The sequence below is a fragment of the Prionailurus bengalensis genome, chromosome X (assembly GCF_016509475.1).
Source record: "Prionailurus bengalensis isolate Pbe53 chromosome X, Fcat_Pben_1.1_paternal_pri, whole genome shotgun sequence".
Classification (NCBI taxonomy): Eukaryota; Metazoa; Chordata; class Mammalia; order Carnivora; family Felidae; genus Prionailurus; species Prionailurus bengalensis.
Window position 1 is genome coordinate 17,885,121 of NC_057361.1, and position 17,819 is coordinate 17,902,939.

At 34.2% G+C, this 17,819-nt stretch overlaps 1 protein-coding gene across 4 annotated transcripts in view; it reads left to right on the forward strand.

The window, feature by feature from the left end:
* Nucleotides 1–17,819, forward strand: part of CNKSR2 (connector enhancer of kinase suppressor of Ras 2) — a 301,363-nt gene that overhangs the window by 192,046 nt on the left and 91,498 nt on the right. For all 4 annotated transcript variants that reach the window (XM_043570940.1, XM_043570941.1, XM_043570943.1 and 1 more), the window contains one exon: nt 680–891. In XM_043570940.1, coding sequence (XP_043426875.1) covers nt 680–891 — 212 coding nt within the window. The remainder of the gene's footprint in view (nt 1–679; nt 892–17,819) is intronic.

Here is a 17,819-nt window from a genome sequence, read left to right on the forward strand (position 1 = left end):
GCTGATGTGTAATGAAATTTTGATCTATCCATTTAGAATTAGTTCTGTGAATTTATATTTTTACTATTAAATGAGATGCATAGAGTTTAAATACTCTAAGTAATTCTTTTCAGTAAGGTTTATTTTAAATTAATAACAAGCTGTTTGAAATTCTTACAGTATCAGTTTATATCATGTTAATTTGGTTCTTAAGGCTGCAAATATTGTTACAGAGGTGGTAGTTCTTAAACACATCTTTGTTTTTAAGCAGTGCTAATGTTACTATGAATCAATTAGTTACAGTGGCAGAAGAAAGGTATGTTGTTAGCAATGTTTACCTTATACCTACTGTCTTGAGCCCTAAAAGTAATTTATGTGCCAAGATGATTTTCTTTATATGACATAGTACAGTGAAAATGGACGAGAGCACGAGTTAGAAGATCCATGGCCCATGTCTAGCATTGTCCTTTATTAGCTGTGTGACCTTTAGGCAAGTCATTTAACCTCTCTGATCCTCAGCATTTATTTTCTTGCAATATAGCAATAATTAAAAACTGCCCTAGAAGCCTCAAAGAAAGTTTGAAAAGATTAGAGGACACATTGTATGGAAAGGATATGACTACTTTTTTAGAACCTCTCTGCCATTTTACCACCCTAACACTTCCCTACATTCTTCTCCTTTACATTTCCCTATTTTTAGGGATGAAAAAGGAAACCTTCCTTGTGAAGACCTCAGAGGACATATGGTTGGCAAGCCGGTGCATAAGGGATCTGAATCACCAAATTCATTTCTGGATCAGGAATATCGAAAGAGGTTTAATATTGTTGAGGAAGATACTGTCTTGTATTGCTATGAATATGAAAAAGGAAGATCCAGTAGTCAAGGAAGACGAGAAAGCACCCCGACTTATGGTAAGAGTTCTTTTCTTACACTGACATAAGAACATATGTCTCATATGAGAACTTCTACTTCTTTTCATAGACTTTTGGGTTATGAAAATTACTTGATTTACTTGATAGCTTTTGAATCTTTATAATTGATCTGTGCCTGTCATGTGCTTCTAATGGAATTACATTGATGTGCTTCTAATGCAACAATACGAAGCATGACATTAAACAGTATTCTAAAATTTCCAAAGATAGGTAAGAGCAATAAGTAGCATTTTAGCTCTTTAATGATTTATGGAAACCCTTTTGAATCACATGTAATTTTTATCATGTCAGATTTTGCCAAATTGGAATCATTCAAGGATTAATTTTTTTCGATGAATGCTCCCTACTAACATTACTTATATAATAGCTTGCTATGTGTTCTGCACCTGTGACCACTACTATATTAAAAAGGGGTCACACACTGTCCAGGGCCTGGCCCTTCAGGAGGTGTTTTTGGAATGTGTTGTGTACTCTCTGTTGTGACTCTGGTTGCTTTAGCTCCCTACTTGTAGTGGTGGTTGGGACCTTCCAGGAGGTGTGCTCTGACTTGTTCATTGAAGTAACCCTGGAAAAAATTTTAACATGACTTATATAAAATCAACTCCTTATTCCTCAGGGATTAAAAACTCTTTAGATATACATTCTGGGGAAAATCTCACCTCAATTTTTTTTTTTTCTAAGAAGTTAGAAAATTTGAATGAAGTGGATTCTAACTAGGAAGTACACACCATATTTAAATCAGAGATGGCCTTACAGTTACAACATACCTAGCATTTTTCACCTTTGACTTCTGTTTTCCCATGCATGACCAAGAAAGCAACCTGGTCACACATGCTTTCACTTGATACATTGTATCTGAAAGATTTGCAGATAAGGCTGCCTAAAGTTAAAATAGTAAAGCTATGATCCTATTCCAAGAAAGAATGGACTTATTTGGAACTCTGTGCTCCTCATTTTCTAGTTTTCAAACTAATCATTTTTAGTGAGGAGCATAGAGAAGGGGAAATATAGGATCCTTGATGATTAATACAGATGAATAATGGGAGCTGAGCAGAAGGAAGGTTGTTTTAACTTTTTTTTCCACTGGCCCTCCTTACTTGCCCAGCATGGCCATATGCCTCCCTCCTGTGGTCCCAAATGATTAGTCATCATGTACCTTACTACACATGCCTTATTTCCTTACAGCTCTTTGGTAATAATTATATATGAGAAATTTTACTCAAAATGGTCCTAAAAAATAGGAACCATACTTACTTTACTTTGTGTTATTCTCTGTACATGTGCTTTTTTATCATAATAATACATAATGATATTTTTTAGCATAGCTCCTCAATTATACCACTCTGGTGGCAATTATTTTGAACTGTCATAATTTGAAGGTATTTACACCGTTGCTTTCCTCCCCTATTATACTATAAACGTCTGCAGTAGAGAGCAGTGTAGAGGCCTGACATCTTTGTTATCCCTACCCCTGCTTTATAACATAAGATCTTTATTTTTATTCATTCATTCCACAAATACTTATTGACTGCCTGTTATTGGATAAGCAGTAATGTATATCAGATCTTTTTTTCTGTCTTAGAATTCTCTGGCTATTTTCTGCTTATTTTGAAGTATGATTAGAATTTTAGAGGGGAAATTATAGTCACCAGATGAAGCTGATTACTGATAGCTTTATAAAAAATTGGTTACTTGGTTCTTACTTGAATGGATATGAATTGTTAGTCTCTTCAGGCTACAGTTTAAACCACCTAGTGTCATCATGTTCACAAATCCTCTCTCTCCCAATAAAATAAAATACTGTTTAAATTTTAGAAAATTTAGATATCTTACAGATATTTGATATATTTTTATAAACAACTTAGGAGAAAAGAAATGTATATATGCCCAAAAGATTGATACAAAGTAAAAAAAAAGTCTTTTACTTTTGATCCAGAATTTTTTTTAACTTTTCAACATGAAATATAATCTGAACCTTCAGTGGAGATTCTTACAGATATATTTCAGTGAAGATCTTCTAGCACAGCCTGTAGGTTGCTCCAGATCACTAGCGGTTTAATGTATTAAAACATTTTTAAAATCAGATTGTAAATAATAAATTCTACCTGTCACACACATGAATTTGTGTCCTTAATTTTTCCAAAGATTAAATTTTTTCTTAACTCATTCAGCTAATATTTGTTGTGTACATAAAGTCATCCAGTCACTGGGGATTCAAAGGTGAATAAAACATAAATTTTCCCTGGAAGGCATTCATAACCTAGAGAGAAGAAACAAATAAAGAGATGTGTTGGAATCACTTTAGGAAAGTAGGAAAATGTGAGCAAAGTAATACCTATAGCCCAGGAGCTGAAAAGTGACACGCTGTTTTAAATGATGAATAGTCATCCTCTATGGTTTCTAAATGTTAGTTATCCCCACCAAATACCTGGCAGCTTCTCAAACATAGGTCTGAGATCTGAGGGTTCATATAAATCTCTCAGCCCAGACCCTGATGTTTCCAGTACAAATTACTCCAAAACTTTATAAGCAATTATCAATAACTTCTTTATTTAACCTATAAGGTGGTCCCATTGCATACACTCCCAAGTGTGACAGTATTTCCTTAGATTTAAAAAGTAATGATAATAAAAATACATGATTCTGCTGAGAAGTACATTGCAAAAAAACATAGAGTACAAAAAAGTTCATATTTTATATTTTCTGGAAATGACCGTAATTTCACGTGTTAGCACTTGTATGATACCTTAAAATGTAATTAATAAGTCCTTCAGGCTTACAGTGCTCAACTTAGTTCTTAGTCGCAAATACCCTTATCTTGAAGTATGTGAGCTTAGCCACCATTCTTTCCTATTAACTCCCCAGATTACCTGTTTATTCAAGGAGGTTTAGAGTTAACGTTGTAAGAGTATAGATAGGATTTTGAGAAGCAAAGAAGAAACATGATTCAGTTATTATTATGTGCTTGTGGTTAAATATGTATATACTTGTCATATTCTCTTAGTGCATTCATATTTTAAAGTTAGATATATAAGGGGCGCCTGGGTGGCTCAGGTTGGTTAAGTGTCTGACTCTTGATTTCCACTCAAGTCATGATCTCATATTTTCTGAAATTCGGGCTCCACCTTGGGCTCTGCTTGCTTGCTTGCTCTCTCTCACACACAAAGTAAATAAATAAACTTTAAAAAATAAGTAATAAAGTTAGATACATAAGAAAAAAATATTTAGGGAAACTCTGTTTTTAGACAGTGACAAAGAAAAGATGTAAAGAAAAATGCCTGAAAATATCCTAATTGTGGGCTTTAAAAGACATTTTTAATGAAGGTTCTCATTTTATATTGTAGACCTACTAGTTGTTGCTAAGAGTGAGTTTAAAAAAAGAACAATTATTTGCTCTAAGCTATCAGACAAGTATAATATGGATAGACAGTGGATGGCCCTTCTGGAAATAAGTAAATAATATTTATAAATGCCAGGCACTGTTCTAGACATTTAAAAGGCATTGACCCATTTAATCCTTACAATAACCCAGTGAGGTAGTTGCTAACAGAATCCTTATTTTACTGATGGGTTAAGTAACTTACCTAACTAGTAAGTGGTAGAGCCTGTTATATGTACCCATGGATATTTGTGGACTCTGTTAGTGATACTAGCTAACTAAATGTGATGAAAGTAATTTGCTAAATTATAGAGAAATAATTTTCACAAATTGTATTATTCCTTCCCAATCCAAGCATTTGACTTCAGGCAAGCAAAAGTAGGTCTGATTTTGTATGTGCTGTTTATGCTTGTATATGCTGTTTAATATTTAGTGGCACTAAAGTAAACATGTTTTTACAAAGACATGGCCCTGACAGACCTTAGGAAAAGGTAGCTAAATTGAGGGGAAAAATTAGTAACAATGTATTATGTCCTTTTTAAATCAGAGAAAATAAAATAGGTTTTACTTTGCTAAAAAGATAGATGAGAATAATTTCTGGAAACATGGAGACAGTAGGGGAAGCAGCCTAGATAAGTGGTTACTAGCCTTGGCTGTATCATCAGCCCTACTTGGTAATGCTGTCTTTTATCTAATTACTCTAGTGTGAGCTTGGGGATGTTGGTCTCAATTTTCTCCTTGGTTAAATGAAGATGATAATACCTGCCTCATAGACTTTTTGTGAGAATTTAATGACAGTGCATTGTAAGTTGCCTAGAAAGTGCCTAGCATGTGCTAGGTATTTATTTTCATTGTTGTCACTGTTGCATAGAAGCTTTAATATGGTGAAGAGAATAGATGTTAAGTATTCTCACCCCACACGAAAAAAAAAAGAGTAACTATGTGAAGTGATAGATGTGTTAAAATAGCTTGATTATGGTAATCATTTCAAAATTCTATTTATATTAAATCATCATGTTGTATACCTTAAATATATACTATTTTTATTTGTCAATTATACCTCAATAAAGGTGGAGAAAAAAAAACAAAATAACTTAAAGATCCCAACAAGTAAATAATAATATCAGACATTTGAAATTATTTGAAGAATAAGATGGGGTGAATAAACAGTTCAATTTTAAAAAGAAACTTTAATGAGAAAATTAAAAGAAGGGAAAAGAGGACAGCATTAAATCACTTTAACTGTTTTGTCTCATCTGCTCATGCTTCAAAGGCAAAGGTTCAAATTTGATGAGATCATTTGCTTGGCAACTTTTCAGAATGGTAATAATCCCCATCAGCTTTCCCTTTCACTCTTCAAGACTCTTTGCCCTTGCTATTCCATCATACCACATTCCTATGCATAGAAATCTGCTGAAAGGTAGTCACAGTTGGCTGAGGCTCTTTGTGGCTGTGGCACATTTTATAATATGTGGCATATTTTATAATATGTGCCATATAAAATGTGGCCTATTTTATAATAATAGGAGGAAAACATATTTTTTACAATAATATCACATAATAGTATTGGCTTGAAGGCATCTAGACCTTTTCTGACTTACTGAGAATCCAGGACCTCACTAAAAAAAACACACGAATGAGTGCAAAGCTGTTATTTTAGAAATGCTCCTCATAAATGTTATTTGTACACATTTTGCATTGAGGAAAATTAATTTCTGTTACATACCTGCACGTTTTCCATTCAAGTAGTTGGGACAAGAGAAAACTAACTACCATGTCCCTCTTATCCACATAAATAGCAAATGGCTTGAAATGACTTACTTACAATAGCATTGTGAAGGACCTATGGGCAATAACACTATAAACTATTTTATCAGTGTGAGGAAAAGAAATTATTTGTAGGCCCCAGAGTCTTTTATCATACCTCAACATCATCTTTCTCTTTGTCGTACAACATCATTCCAACTTTTGGCCATTTCAATTATAATTAATAGCACTATTTAAAACATTTCTTGGGTGGCTCAGTCGGTTGAGTGTCTAACTCTTGATTTTAGCTCAGATCATGATCTCACAGTCCTGAAATCGAGCCCTGCATCAGGCTCTGTGCTCAGCATGGAGCCTGCTTGGGATTCTCTCTCTCCCGCTGTCTCTGCCCTTCCCCCACTCACATGCACACGCTCACACAATCTCTCTCTCTCTCTCTCTCTCAAAAATAAACAAATATTAAAAAATAATAATGATAAAATAAATAAAAAATTCCCTAAAGGATCATGTAATACACTGCTTTTTCCTGTGATTCTCAAATGTAAATTGTCTTTCTAATCAGATAAAAGTTCAGCTGTCATTCATCGGCTATGCTAGAAAGAAAAGAAATTGAGATTCTCACCACAGGAAATGTTTGTGTTTAAGTAAAATGTACCACTTCCAAGGCAGAACTAACCATAGAAATAGAAATTAGTGAATCAAAAATGTAGAAATATGAGATGTATACTCTACTCATAGGAATTCTTACTCCTTTGGACTTAATACAATTCATAAAGACTGCATATTGATCAGTTTCACAAAATAATTTTCAGTATCAAGCTGATGGTGATAAAGGACCATGTAATGGATAGAAAAGTAGTTCAGCAGTATTTTGAGAGAAATAGAAAATTTTCTGTTCCTAATGTAAAAATCAGAGTAATCTGCAAGGGAAGGCACTCTTCTTTAATTTGTGTAATTTTACAAATAGAAATACCAGAGCATGAGTTTTGATGTCATATAGATCTGAATTTGGTGGTACAGATTGGCCTTTTAATAACTGATTGACCTTGAACTTGAGTCTTAGCTTCACTATGTTTTTTCTTTACCTGTAAAATGGGATAGCAACACTACCTGTGGTATTTTTATGAGGATTAAATGAGATAATGTATGTCTAGTACTTAGTACTCTTGCTGCCACGTGGAAAATGCTCAAGAAATAGTATTTAATGCCATAATATATTACTCCTGCTCATAAATAAAAGTATACCAAAGATTGTCAAGTGCCTTTGGATCAAATTAGCACTTCTTCTCCCTGTGGAGGGATTTAATAAAGGACAACAGGGCTAGAAGTATTTCCTTGGTTTGGTTCCTCTAGCTACCCAATAACTAGCCACTTAAATCCTAGCAATTAAAAGAAATATGAATATGGGGCACCTGGGTGGCTCATTTGGTTAAGCATACGACTCTTGATTTCAGCCAGGTCATGATTTCACCATTCGTGAATCCAGCCCCACATCAGGCTCTGCACTGACAGCATAGAGCCTGCTTGGGATTCTCTTTCTCCTTTTCTCTCTGCCTCTCCCCTGCTTGTGTGTGCTCTCTCTCTCTCTCTCTCCCTTTCTCTCTCTCTCTCTCTGTCCCGCACACCTCTCGCAAAATAAATAAAACAAACTTTTGAAAATTTTTTTCAAAATAAATATGAAAAGAGTTCATCTGTTTCTTTTGGTTTGGTTTTGAAAAGCAGAAGGAAGAGTGTTCAAATAGGTAATAACACTAGAAACTACCCTGATCCAAGCCTTCTTTTAAGTTCCATTATGGAAACCACTAGCTCATACTCTGGGCAGAAGAGCCTGAATATAACCTTACAGCATCAGAATTCTGAAAACAGTTCTGATGCCATACCTTTTTTTAAAATTTAAGATTAATTGCTAGGGGAAAAAAGGAGAGCAAAAATAATATATAAAATAGTTGGAGACTCTTAAAAAAAATGAAACCAGGCAAGAAAAAAAGAATAGCCTGAACAAATTAAATCACTAGGTAATGGATAAAATAGTAAGATTAAGAAAAAGGAGCTCTTAACCAAGTTCCAGAGTATCAATATGTGGATAAAATGGAAAGATTAACAAACCAAGTCCACAAAGCCGATGCAACAACTATCAGAGGAAAAAAGTAACTCTTCAAATGAATTAATTGACAAAAAGATATGAAGGTGAAATAGTGCATCCCTTAAAGACAAAATGGGAAGCCAAGAATAGGAACCATCTAACTCAGTGATTTTCATCTGGATCAGTATTGCCCTCCAGGGGACATTTGGTAATTTGGGGGGGGGCGTCATTTGTAGTTGTCATAACTGGGTGTGGAAATGCTACTGGCATCTAGTGGGTAGAGGCCCAGGATGCTAGTACACATCCTACAAAGAACAGGACAGCTCTGAACAATAAAGAATGATCCAGTCCACAATGTCAACAGTGATGCTCTTAAGAAACTCTTAGCAAAAAAATAAAATAAAATAAAAAGAAACCCTTAGCTAATTTAAGAATCAACTGTAGAGAGATTTAATACAGAAGCAGGTATATAAGACTAGAAAATCAAAGAGCCCTTGTATGACACAGGGCCAATTGCCTTTTTTTTTTAATTCAAAAAATCAATGAAATTATTGCCCTGGAAAGATAGACCTACATTTATTCACAATTAGCATATTCTCTGGGCAGAAGTAGTATAATGTTGTGAGTGTCTGGGATGACCTACCCTGCTGTACCATAGAAAACCTAATCATGACATTCCCTGGAGCAGGAGGAGTCCTATTGTCCCTAGCTGAAATCAGAATGCATTTTCCCCTATGGAAAAAAAAAATGTAATAAATGGAAGCAAGGTAAAATTTAAATAGAGTGGTTAGTGTTAGCTTTCACATCACAGTGTGGCTTAAGGATCCATCATTTTCCCAAATATGTTCTTTAGATCTCTAGTTCTGAAAGAGGATGTTTGTAAAAGAAAGAGGTTATCTGGTTAAATATAATTGAGAAACTCTGAATATTTTATATCTTTCTTGGCAACTAATAAGTCCACATTAGCATACTAAAGGCTTTGAAGGTCTTCTTGAATTTGGATTAGCTTATTGTTTCCCAAATGTATTTGTACATTGAATCTTTTTTGGTTTGGGTCACAAAATACTCATTAACCTCCCAATGAACTAATGTTTGATAGAGTATATTTTGGAAAATGCTGAAATAGACTTTTATAGCTCCTCTTAAAGACCCATATACTGGGGAACCTGGGTGGCTCAGGCAGTTAGGCGTCTCATGTTATGTTAGGCTCAGGTCATGATCTCCCAGTTTGTGGTTTCAAGCCCGGCATCGGGCTCTGTGCTGACAGCTCAGAGCCTGGAGCGTGCTTCAGGTTCTGTGTCTCCCTCTCTCTCTGCTCCTCCCTCACTTGTGTTCTGTCTCTCTTTCTCTCTTTCTCTCTCTCAAAAATAAACATTAAAAAAAAATTTTTAAGGGGCGCATAGGTGGCTCAGTTGGTTAAGCGTCTGACTTCGGCTCAGGTCACGATCTCATAGTTCATGAGTTCAAGTCCCATATCAGGCTCTGTGCTGACAGCTCAGAGCCTGGAGCCTGCTTCCGATTCTGTGTCTCCCTCTCTCTGTCCCCCTCCCCCGTTCGTGCTCTGTCTCTGTCTCTCAAAAATAAATAAACATTGAAAAACATTAAAAAAAATTTTTTTAAGACCCATACACCAATGATAAAAATCTCTTTGTGTTTTAAGTTCCAAACAGCTGACTTAATAGATAAGCATTTGGAAAAGCCTCTATTCTTCAGTTGAAGCCTACCCCAGCAGACTAATTGTTGAATGTCATCTTCATTTTTATCTTCCAGAAAAGCCATTTTCTAGAGTAAATCTTATTTTTGATAAAAGTCCGAACTCAAGTAATAAATACTAACTAAAAAGATCAGTGCATGGTGTTCTATACTCCAGGCTCCTTGTAGAATTACTGGTATCACTGCAAAACAATTTACCAGAAATCATAGAGGAAATAGATCCTCGAGGGTGGGGGGTGGGGGTAGAAAATGTCAACTGTTACATTGAATCTTCTTAAAAAAGAGATAACTAAAAATTGTACATTGATCAGCTTAATGACTAGAGACATTAGAGCAAATAATTAAGACAATATACAACCACTTATAAGTATACATATGGTAACATAGCATTGTTTTATAAGTCTCTAAGCTTATAAGTTGACACACCTTTTTACAGCAACGTATTTTCCATCTTTGTTTAAGGCAATGGACAGCAAATACAAAGTTACATCCACAGTTTATGTTCTTATCCTCCATTAGCTCTTCACATAGCTTTTAAGAATTTTTTTACAAGACTTACAAACTGGCAGAGAGGACACTTAAACAAAAGCAGTAATCATACATCTCATTAAATTGTTTTTGAAGAAAAATGAATCGGATTTTTGTGTAATGCAATGGTCTTGAATTCATCACCAAGGCAATCTCATGTAGTGAAGAGAACACTGATCGGAAGTTAAAAGTATACTCAGTTAAGCGTCCGACTTCGGCTCAGGTCATGATCTCAGAGCCCCACATCAGGCTCTCTGCGCTGACAGCTCAGAGCCTGGAGCCTGCTTTGGATTCTGTATCTCCCTCTCTCTCTGCACCTCCCCTGCTCAGATTCTCTCTCTCAGTCTCTGTCTCTGTCTCTGTCTCTCTCTCTCTCTCTCTCTCAAATATAATAAACAAAAAAATTTTAAGTATATTCATGGGCTGACTCTAATACAGACTACCAGTGAAATCTAGAGAAATTAACTTCGGTGTGTCTTATGATTTTCATTTTTCCCTTTCTTGCTAGTTTCACTGAGTAATATAATCCCAAAGAGAAATATATTTGAAAGGAATTATAAAGTTATTACAAGATGTCATTCTGGTTTATTTCAAAAGAGAGTCTTCATGTGACAAGTCTTAATCATTGTCTTTTTTACTCTTCATGAAAAAAGTTGACTCTTTTCCGTATGTTGATAAAGATTTTCAAGATACTGCTTTACTAAGATTTTTTTAAGTAGAGTGACTAATATTACACTGTATGTTAACTAACTGGAATTTAAATAGAAACTTGAAACTACAAAAATAAAATAAATGGAATAGTTTTTAATTTGTAGTTGTTTAACTTCAAAATGCATTGTTTTAAACCAAATAATATTTACATACTCATGTAATCTTTCTTATCCACTACTATATTAATTCTGAGCACAGCACAGAGCAAGAAGAGTTTAGCATAGCTCATTTTTTTTACCCACCAGAGCCTTCAGAGGAGGATGCAGAATTCTTTTGCCACTTAAACCAGATTTAAACCATCTGAATCCTTCCTAGTCTTCACATAGCCTTCTACTGTAGAAGAATTGATTCTATGCACAGTGGCAAACATTTCAACTTGGAACAACCTATCTTTCCAAACTCCAATGTGTATTCCACATGTGCTTTCTTGGTAGAATGTTTACAAAAGGTGATTTGGTTCAAAATATAATTAGCCTTGGAATCAAGTGTTAAAAGCTCCATATAATTTTTGAAACACTTCAAAATTTTCTCCTTCAATAGTTTTTATGTTAATCCCCATTTAAAGCCTAGATCACTTTTAGAAAGCAATAGGAAAATTTACAAATAAGATGTAGCTTATTCTTTGAAATGAGATTTTAATTGTTTTTGTCCTCCATTAATGAAACTGAAAAGGCTTGAAGTTAATAATAATTGGGTTTTATTTGATTTAGATTGTTAGAAGGCTTTACAGCCAATACTTAAATCATCACATTGCAATGTTTACAATCCTACTTTTTCTCAAGCTCTTTTATCCAAAAATGAAACTTAAAAAATATGGCCCTAAAGATCAAAGTGCCTGTTTTTACTTATTTTATTAGATCCAGATATATTGCCTTTATTCTTAAAAAATTACTGACTTTCCATTCAATTCCTTTTATTCCTCTTTAAATGTGTGATTATCTACCTTAAATTACCTCGGGATGTTTTCATAGAAATGCAGTCAACCATCTGAAAGTAATTTTTCTGTCTGGTATGTAGGGAGTTTGATGTGTGTATGTGGCATGCTTGTAGCTTAACATTCCTTACTACTCTCATTCTCATCAAAATATTGGCTAAAATAGTCAAAACAGATGTGTTTATGTGTGTATGTATGTATATATATTTTTTCTCCTTAGACTCTAGAGAAAACTTTTTTTGTGAGTGTTAAAGGGTTTTCAGACTTAAGGAGAAATTTCTGTTTAGTCTTTTCTTAAACTCTTTGGTAACTGTTAGAGAGAAGATTGCTTCTAAGGTGCTATTTATCACCCTGAAATTTAATGATTTTAGCATGTTTGAAGAGAGAGTTTAAAAGATAGGGGGATAAATACAATTGAAAAAGGCAGCAATTCAATAGTATTTCAACAGACATCATGGGTAGCCTAAAATGGGAATGTTTCTACATATCCAGAGGCAGGACTTCTCTAGTTCTGACGTGATTACCAAACATCTCTCTAAGGTTTAATATGTTAAAAATGAAGGAGGTTAGTCAGGTTGACATCCCTGGTTAGAAGGAAGCAAGGGAGGGAGGAAGGGGAAAGGAAGGAAAAATGACGGAGGGGAATGGAAAGTTGACAAAGAGGGAGGAGAAGGGAACTATGAAAATAAAAAATTGATGATATAGCTCCCACCCTTTTCAGTCCAGTGTGTGCGGAATGTCCCATTTCCCTTTTAACAAGTTATCAGTCAGTAAATATTGAACAGTTACTATGTTTAAGGCACTGTGCTATGGGCTGGAGATACCACAGTAAACAACAGAGAAATTTTCCTTGTGAAATTTACATTCTAGAAGAGGGGCAGAATTCAAGCAACTGATTTAATAAATACTTATTGGACTATAAATGGCATGCTATGAAGAAAAACTACAACAGAAAATGAGAACAAATACAAAGAAACCCAATCAAGAGTAAAGTCAAGGAAAGTATCCCTGAAGAAATAACATTTTTGCTTAGCTCTGAAGGGTGTGGGTGTGAATTTTTAGCAAGAGGAAAGGAACACCAGAGGAGGACAGAGTCCTGGGTGCCATATGAAGATAATTTTACAAAGAAGGGAGTAGTCCTCTGTGTTAAAGCTAAGATAGATCAGAAAAGTCAAGGGACCTAAGAATTGTCTACTGGATTTTGCAACATGAAGGTGCTAGTGACCTTGACAAAATAGCAGTTTTGGTATAGTTTGGGGGCAAGAGCCTAATCAGAGTAGGTTCAAGAAAGAGAGAGGAGGAAATTCCACATAAAAGTGAGATCCTACACTATTTGTCTTTCTGTGTCTGGCTTATTTCACTTAGCATAATGTCCTTTGGATTCATTCATGTTATCACAGATTGAAGATTTCTATCTTTTTTATGGCTGAATGATACCCTGTTGAATACATATACCACATTTTCTCTATCCATTCATCCATTAATGGACACTTAGATTGTTTCCATATCTTAGCTATTATGAATAATGCTACAATGAATATGGGAGTTGATATATTTCTTCAAGATACTAATTTCATTTCCTTTGAATATATTCCCAGAAGTAGGGTTGCTGGATCACAAGATAGTTCTGTGTTTTTTTGAGGAACCTCAATACTGTTTTCCATTTTAAAGTTGAAATTTGAGAGTAGTCCTCATGTGTTCTCACCACACATATACTACACATATAAATGGTAACCATGCGAGGTGAAGGATGTGTTACCTAGATTTTGGTCATCATTTCATATCATATATGTATATTATATAATCATGTTGCACACCTTAAAAATCATTTTGTATGTATGGCCTTAATATATAACATTTTTATTTGTCAATCATACCTCAATAAAGCTACAGAAGAAAGAAGGAGAGGAATTAGAGACTGAAAATATAAACAAGGCTTTTAGGAGTTTTTTCTGTAAAGGGGAACAGAGAAATGAGGTGGTAGAGTGGTAGTTTGTGGGTGAAGAGAGGTGGCATTTTGGTTTTTCAAAATTGGAGAATTACAGCATGTTTCTTTGCTAATCGGAATCATTGGGTAGAAAGGGAAAAATTGATGCTGCAGGAGAAAGAAACGAACATTGTTCAAGAGATACCTTTGAGTAAATAAGAGAGACTAGGATCCAGTGAACAGCTCAGTAATTTGGAATATCCATAATGTCTAGTATCCTTCCATTCAAGCATTCAAAAAAAAAAAACTTTAATCAGTACCTGCTCTGGGTCAAAGTATTTGCCAGGAGCACTTATAACAAAGATACCTAAGACCTAGTTTCTGCAAAAAAAAGTAGAAAAACCTCTAACAGACAGATATATATATAATACAGTTTAATAATATATAATAATACAAATATACCAAAAGCACTAGGAAGGAGCCCAGGACAGTGGGCAATTAGCTCTGCCAAAGGGCATTGTGGCATTTGCAACTGCACTAAATATGCTTTATTATCTAAGGAAGAAGTTAGTTTATTTTCAAGCAATTCTGTACAGTAGTATTAAAACATAGCAATTCCATTTTAAAACAAGTACTTTAGATCAATATAAAGTACTTCATCCTTGTCAGTGTTCTTAAAATTATATTTAGTGTTCTATTTGTGTTTAATTACAGCTAAATATAGTTCATAATAAAAAAGACTGCTTACCTTTAATTTCAGAATAAAATTCAAACAAAATCTAAAAATAATGATTTTTCAACTCTACTACATTTATTAGAATACAGATACCCAGTGCACAATTCTCACCTGTCTGTAAATCCAAGTTAAAAAGGTCCAGATGTGCAATAGATATGAAAGCCAAGTAACAAAGTAGTTTAACTGTGTGACACTAGCACAGAGATATCACAAGGCTTATGATAGGGTATCAAATGTACTCTACAGTTAATAAATGCTTTGTGCTTAGAGGAGTAAAACAATTATGAGGTAGTGGTCAGCAAAATTCTTAAATGGGCTCTTTTTTTTTTTACTATGTTCTTGGCTATAATTATTAATTTTCATCATTAATTAGTAAATGTAAGTGTCATTACCTAAAGAGATGTCTTAAAAATTTTCAGATTATTTTTAGAGATATTATTAATTTATGTACAGTTACATAAAGAATGAGTCAAATGTGTTTAATAAGCCTTTACAAACCATACAAACCTACAAGTATTTTTACTTTTATTTTATTTAAAAATACTTTTAGGTTTGTATGTATTAAAATACATATATTAATAATAGTGTACATTTGATTTAAATCTAACAATGATGTTTATAGTACCCTTTTATTTTTAGCCAGTAGTACTACAGCAACAAGCCGTAAAGTTGTTTTTCCATTTGAACTTTGCTGTCTTGTGAAATTAAAATACTGCTATACATGCAGTAGCAAACATTTCTAAGCTGCACTCAAAGATCTCTGTATTTGGAATTAGAAATAATTTAAGCTATTGTTTCTTTTTCAACTTGCCAAGGACTGCTATTTATGTAAGAATGTTACCTCATTCTCTTATTAAGTCTGTTTCAATACTGCAGCACAATAAAAAAAATTATAAAAGGAGCAATAGTTATAAGAATATGATTTCTTAATTATTAACTAATACTTCTAAAAATGGTTATTTTTACTTGCATTGCTAAATTCATAGCTTTATAATCAATAAAAGCAAAAGCCTGATGTCTTACAAAAGTACATTTTAATTAAGATTTTGATGTTTTTTATTTAATTCAATATCTTTTTCTCAATTTTATGTTAGCAATATATAGTATACTTCTATTTAAAAATCACCAAAAAGTGTTTAATCTTCTGCAAAATTTCTCCTGTGGTTAATAATAGAACCAGACATATCAAAGGTTTAATTACATACCTCAATGACTTAGCTTATTGAGAATCTTAGAAGATGACCCAAAATACAACAAATACAATTATGTATTTCATATTCTGTGTGTGAAGTATGTTTCTTCTTGTTTTTGTACATATATATTTGACTTTAAACAACCAATCAATTCTTTGAAAAGCATCAAACTACTTTCAAATAAGATATAGAGCACATAAAACAACTGCTTATTTATTGCATTATTCACATTCTGAAAGATTTTCTTGGTGACATGTAGAAACAGTGTTAGACTTGTTAATTGCTTCAGTTTCAGTGCACATGATGAAATTGAGTTTATTTTAAAAACCAAATTCTGAAGAAATAAGTTGTAGTTTTGAAAACACAGAATTCAGAACATTGAAAATCTGCATAACTGAATATGCCAAGCAGTTGAATAGACATGACAAAAGAGACCTTTCCTAAAACCTTTACACCACGCTGGAAGGACAGAATATATCGACCTGCATCAGCTCTCCCTAAGCTTTCCCTTTGTAAACAGATCTACTCCATGAGAATTTTGGAATCTTAGATGACTGTCTATAAATTCATTTGCATACTTTGAAAAGAAGCCATTAAATAAACACTACATTTTTTGGCTCATTTATAATTTTATCATATCTAGTTCATTTTCAGATTTTCCAGGAGCTTAGCAAAATATACTACGTAAACTCTATCATTCATTGTACATAATATAAATCCATAATGTTACATTTTCTGTAGGAACAGAATTAGAAGTCTCCTAATGGAATTTTTTTTAATACATAGACTGATCATAGTAATTGATCATGAAATTTAGCTGGGCAAGGAGGGAAATGAAGAGGATATACAGTGACCCAGAGGTGTCGCAAGGTGAGAAGATCAGTAGACTAAGGGGGAGGATATTTGGACTTGGAGTGCTGTAGGGATGCACTAGAAATACAGAAGGTGGTAGTGAAAAGTGGGATACTTGAAGGGATTACAGCCTTGGGAGAGGACAGGATTAAGCATATGACTACGGGAAAGGGAGAAGGAGAGAACCTCGAGAAACTCAGTGACCAGAGTATTGGAGGGTGAATATTGAAGTCCCCAAGAATCATGGCACAAGTTTCAACCCTGGCAGTACATACTTCCCAACTGTGTGTCCTTGGACCAGTTACATAACTTGTCTCAATTTCTTCATCTGGTAAAATGAGGGTAAGGATAATATATTTCTCATAAGTATGAGGATTAAACAATTTAATATAAAAGCACCTTAGTATTGATATATGAGTTAGTACTGTTGTCATGATCATCAAAATCATTGTTATGATCCAGTCCTGTGTGTGTCTTTGCTTTTCATTTAAAGTGTATTTAGCAATTATTTTATGCCAGGCATTGTGCTCGGTATCCTTTTTAAAGTTTTGTATGATTTTCTTTGGCCCTTTTGTGCTTCAGGAATTTCAAGTTGGTCAAAAATAATACACTGAAGCCTCACCAAAAAGTTATCCTTGAAGTCTGTGCCATGAGTTCTGCTTGCTTAAAGTAAAATGCTGTTTAGTAAGAATATAGACCTAGAGGGGAAGCAGAATAGACCAAAGCAGTGATTACTTGGATCTGGAAACTAGACTTGTTCACAATAGCAAAAGAGATGCTTGGGGAGAGAGCCAGCTATAGGCCATAAAAGGGAATCTAACCATATTGCTGAAGCATGGTGGTATATCCAGAATGTATTGTGACAGGAGTTGGGGGGCAGACAAGATGGGAAGTTAGCATTGTAGTGTTTCAACATGAAACAGTGGATTAATGTCCTTGCAAGCAGGTTAAACGCAAGGGGCTAGTATCTTGGAGATTGGCTATCAAGATGTAGGCACTTGGGCATTGGAGAACAAGACAGAAGATGAAGTAAAATCCCTAAAATAATGTACTCTTTGTAAAGAACCATACACTTAAAGTCAAGGGC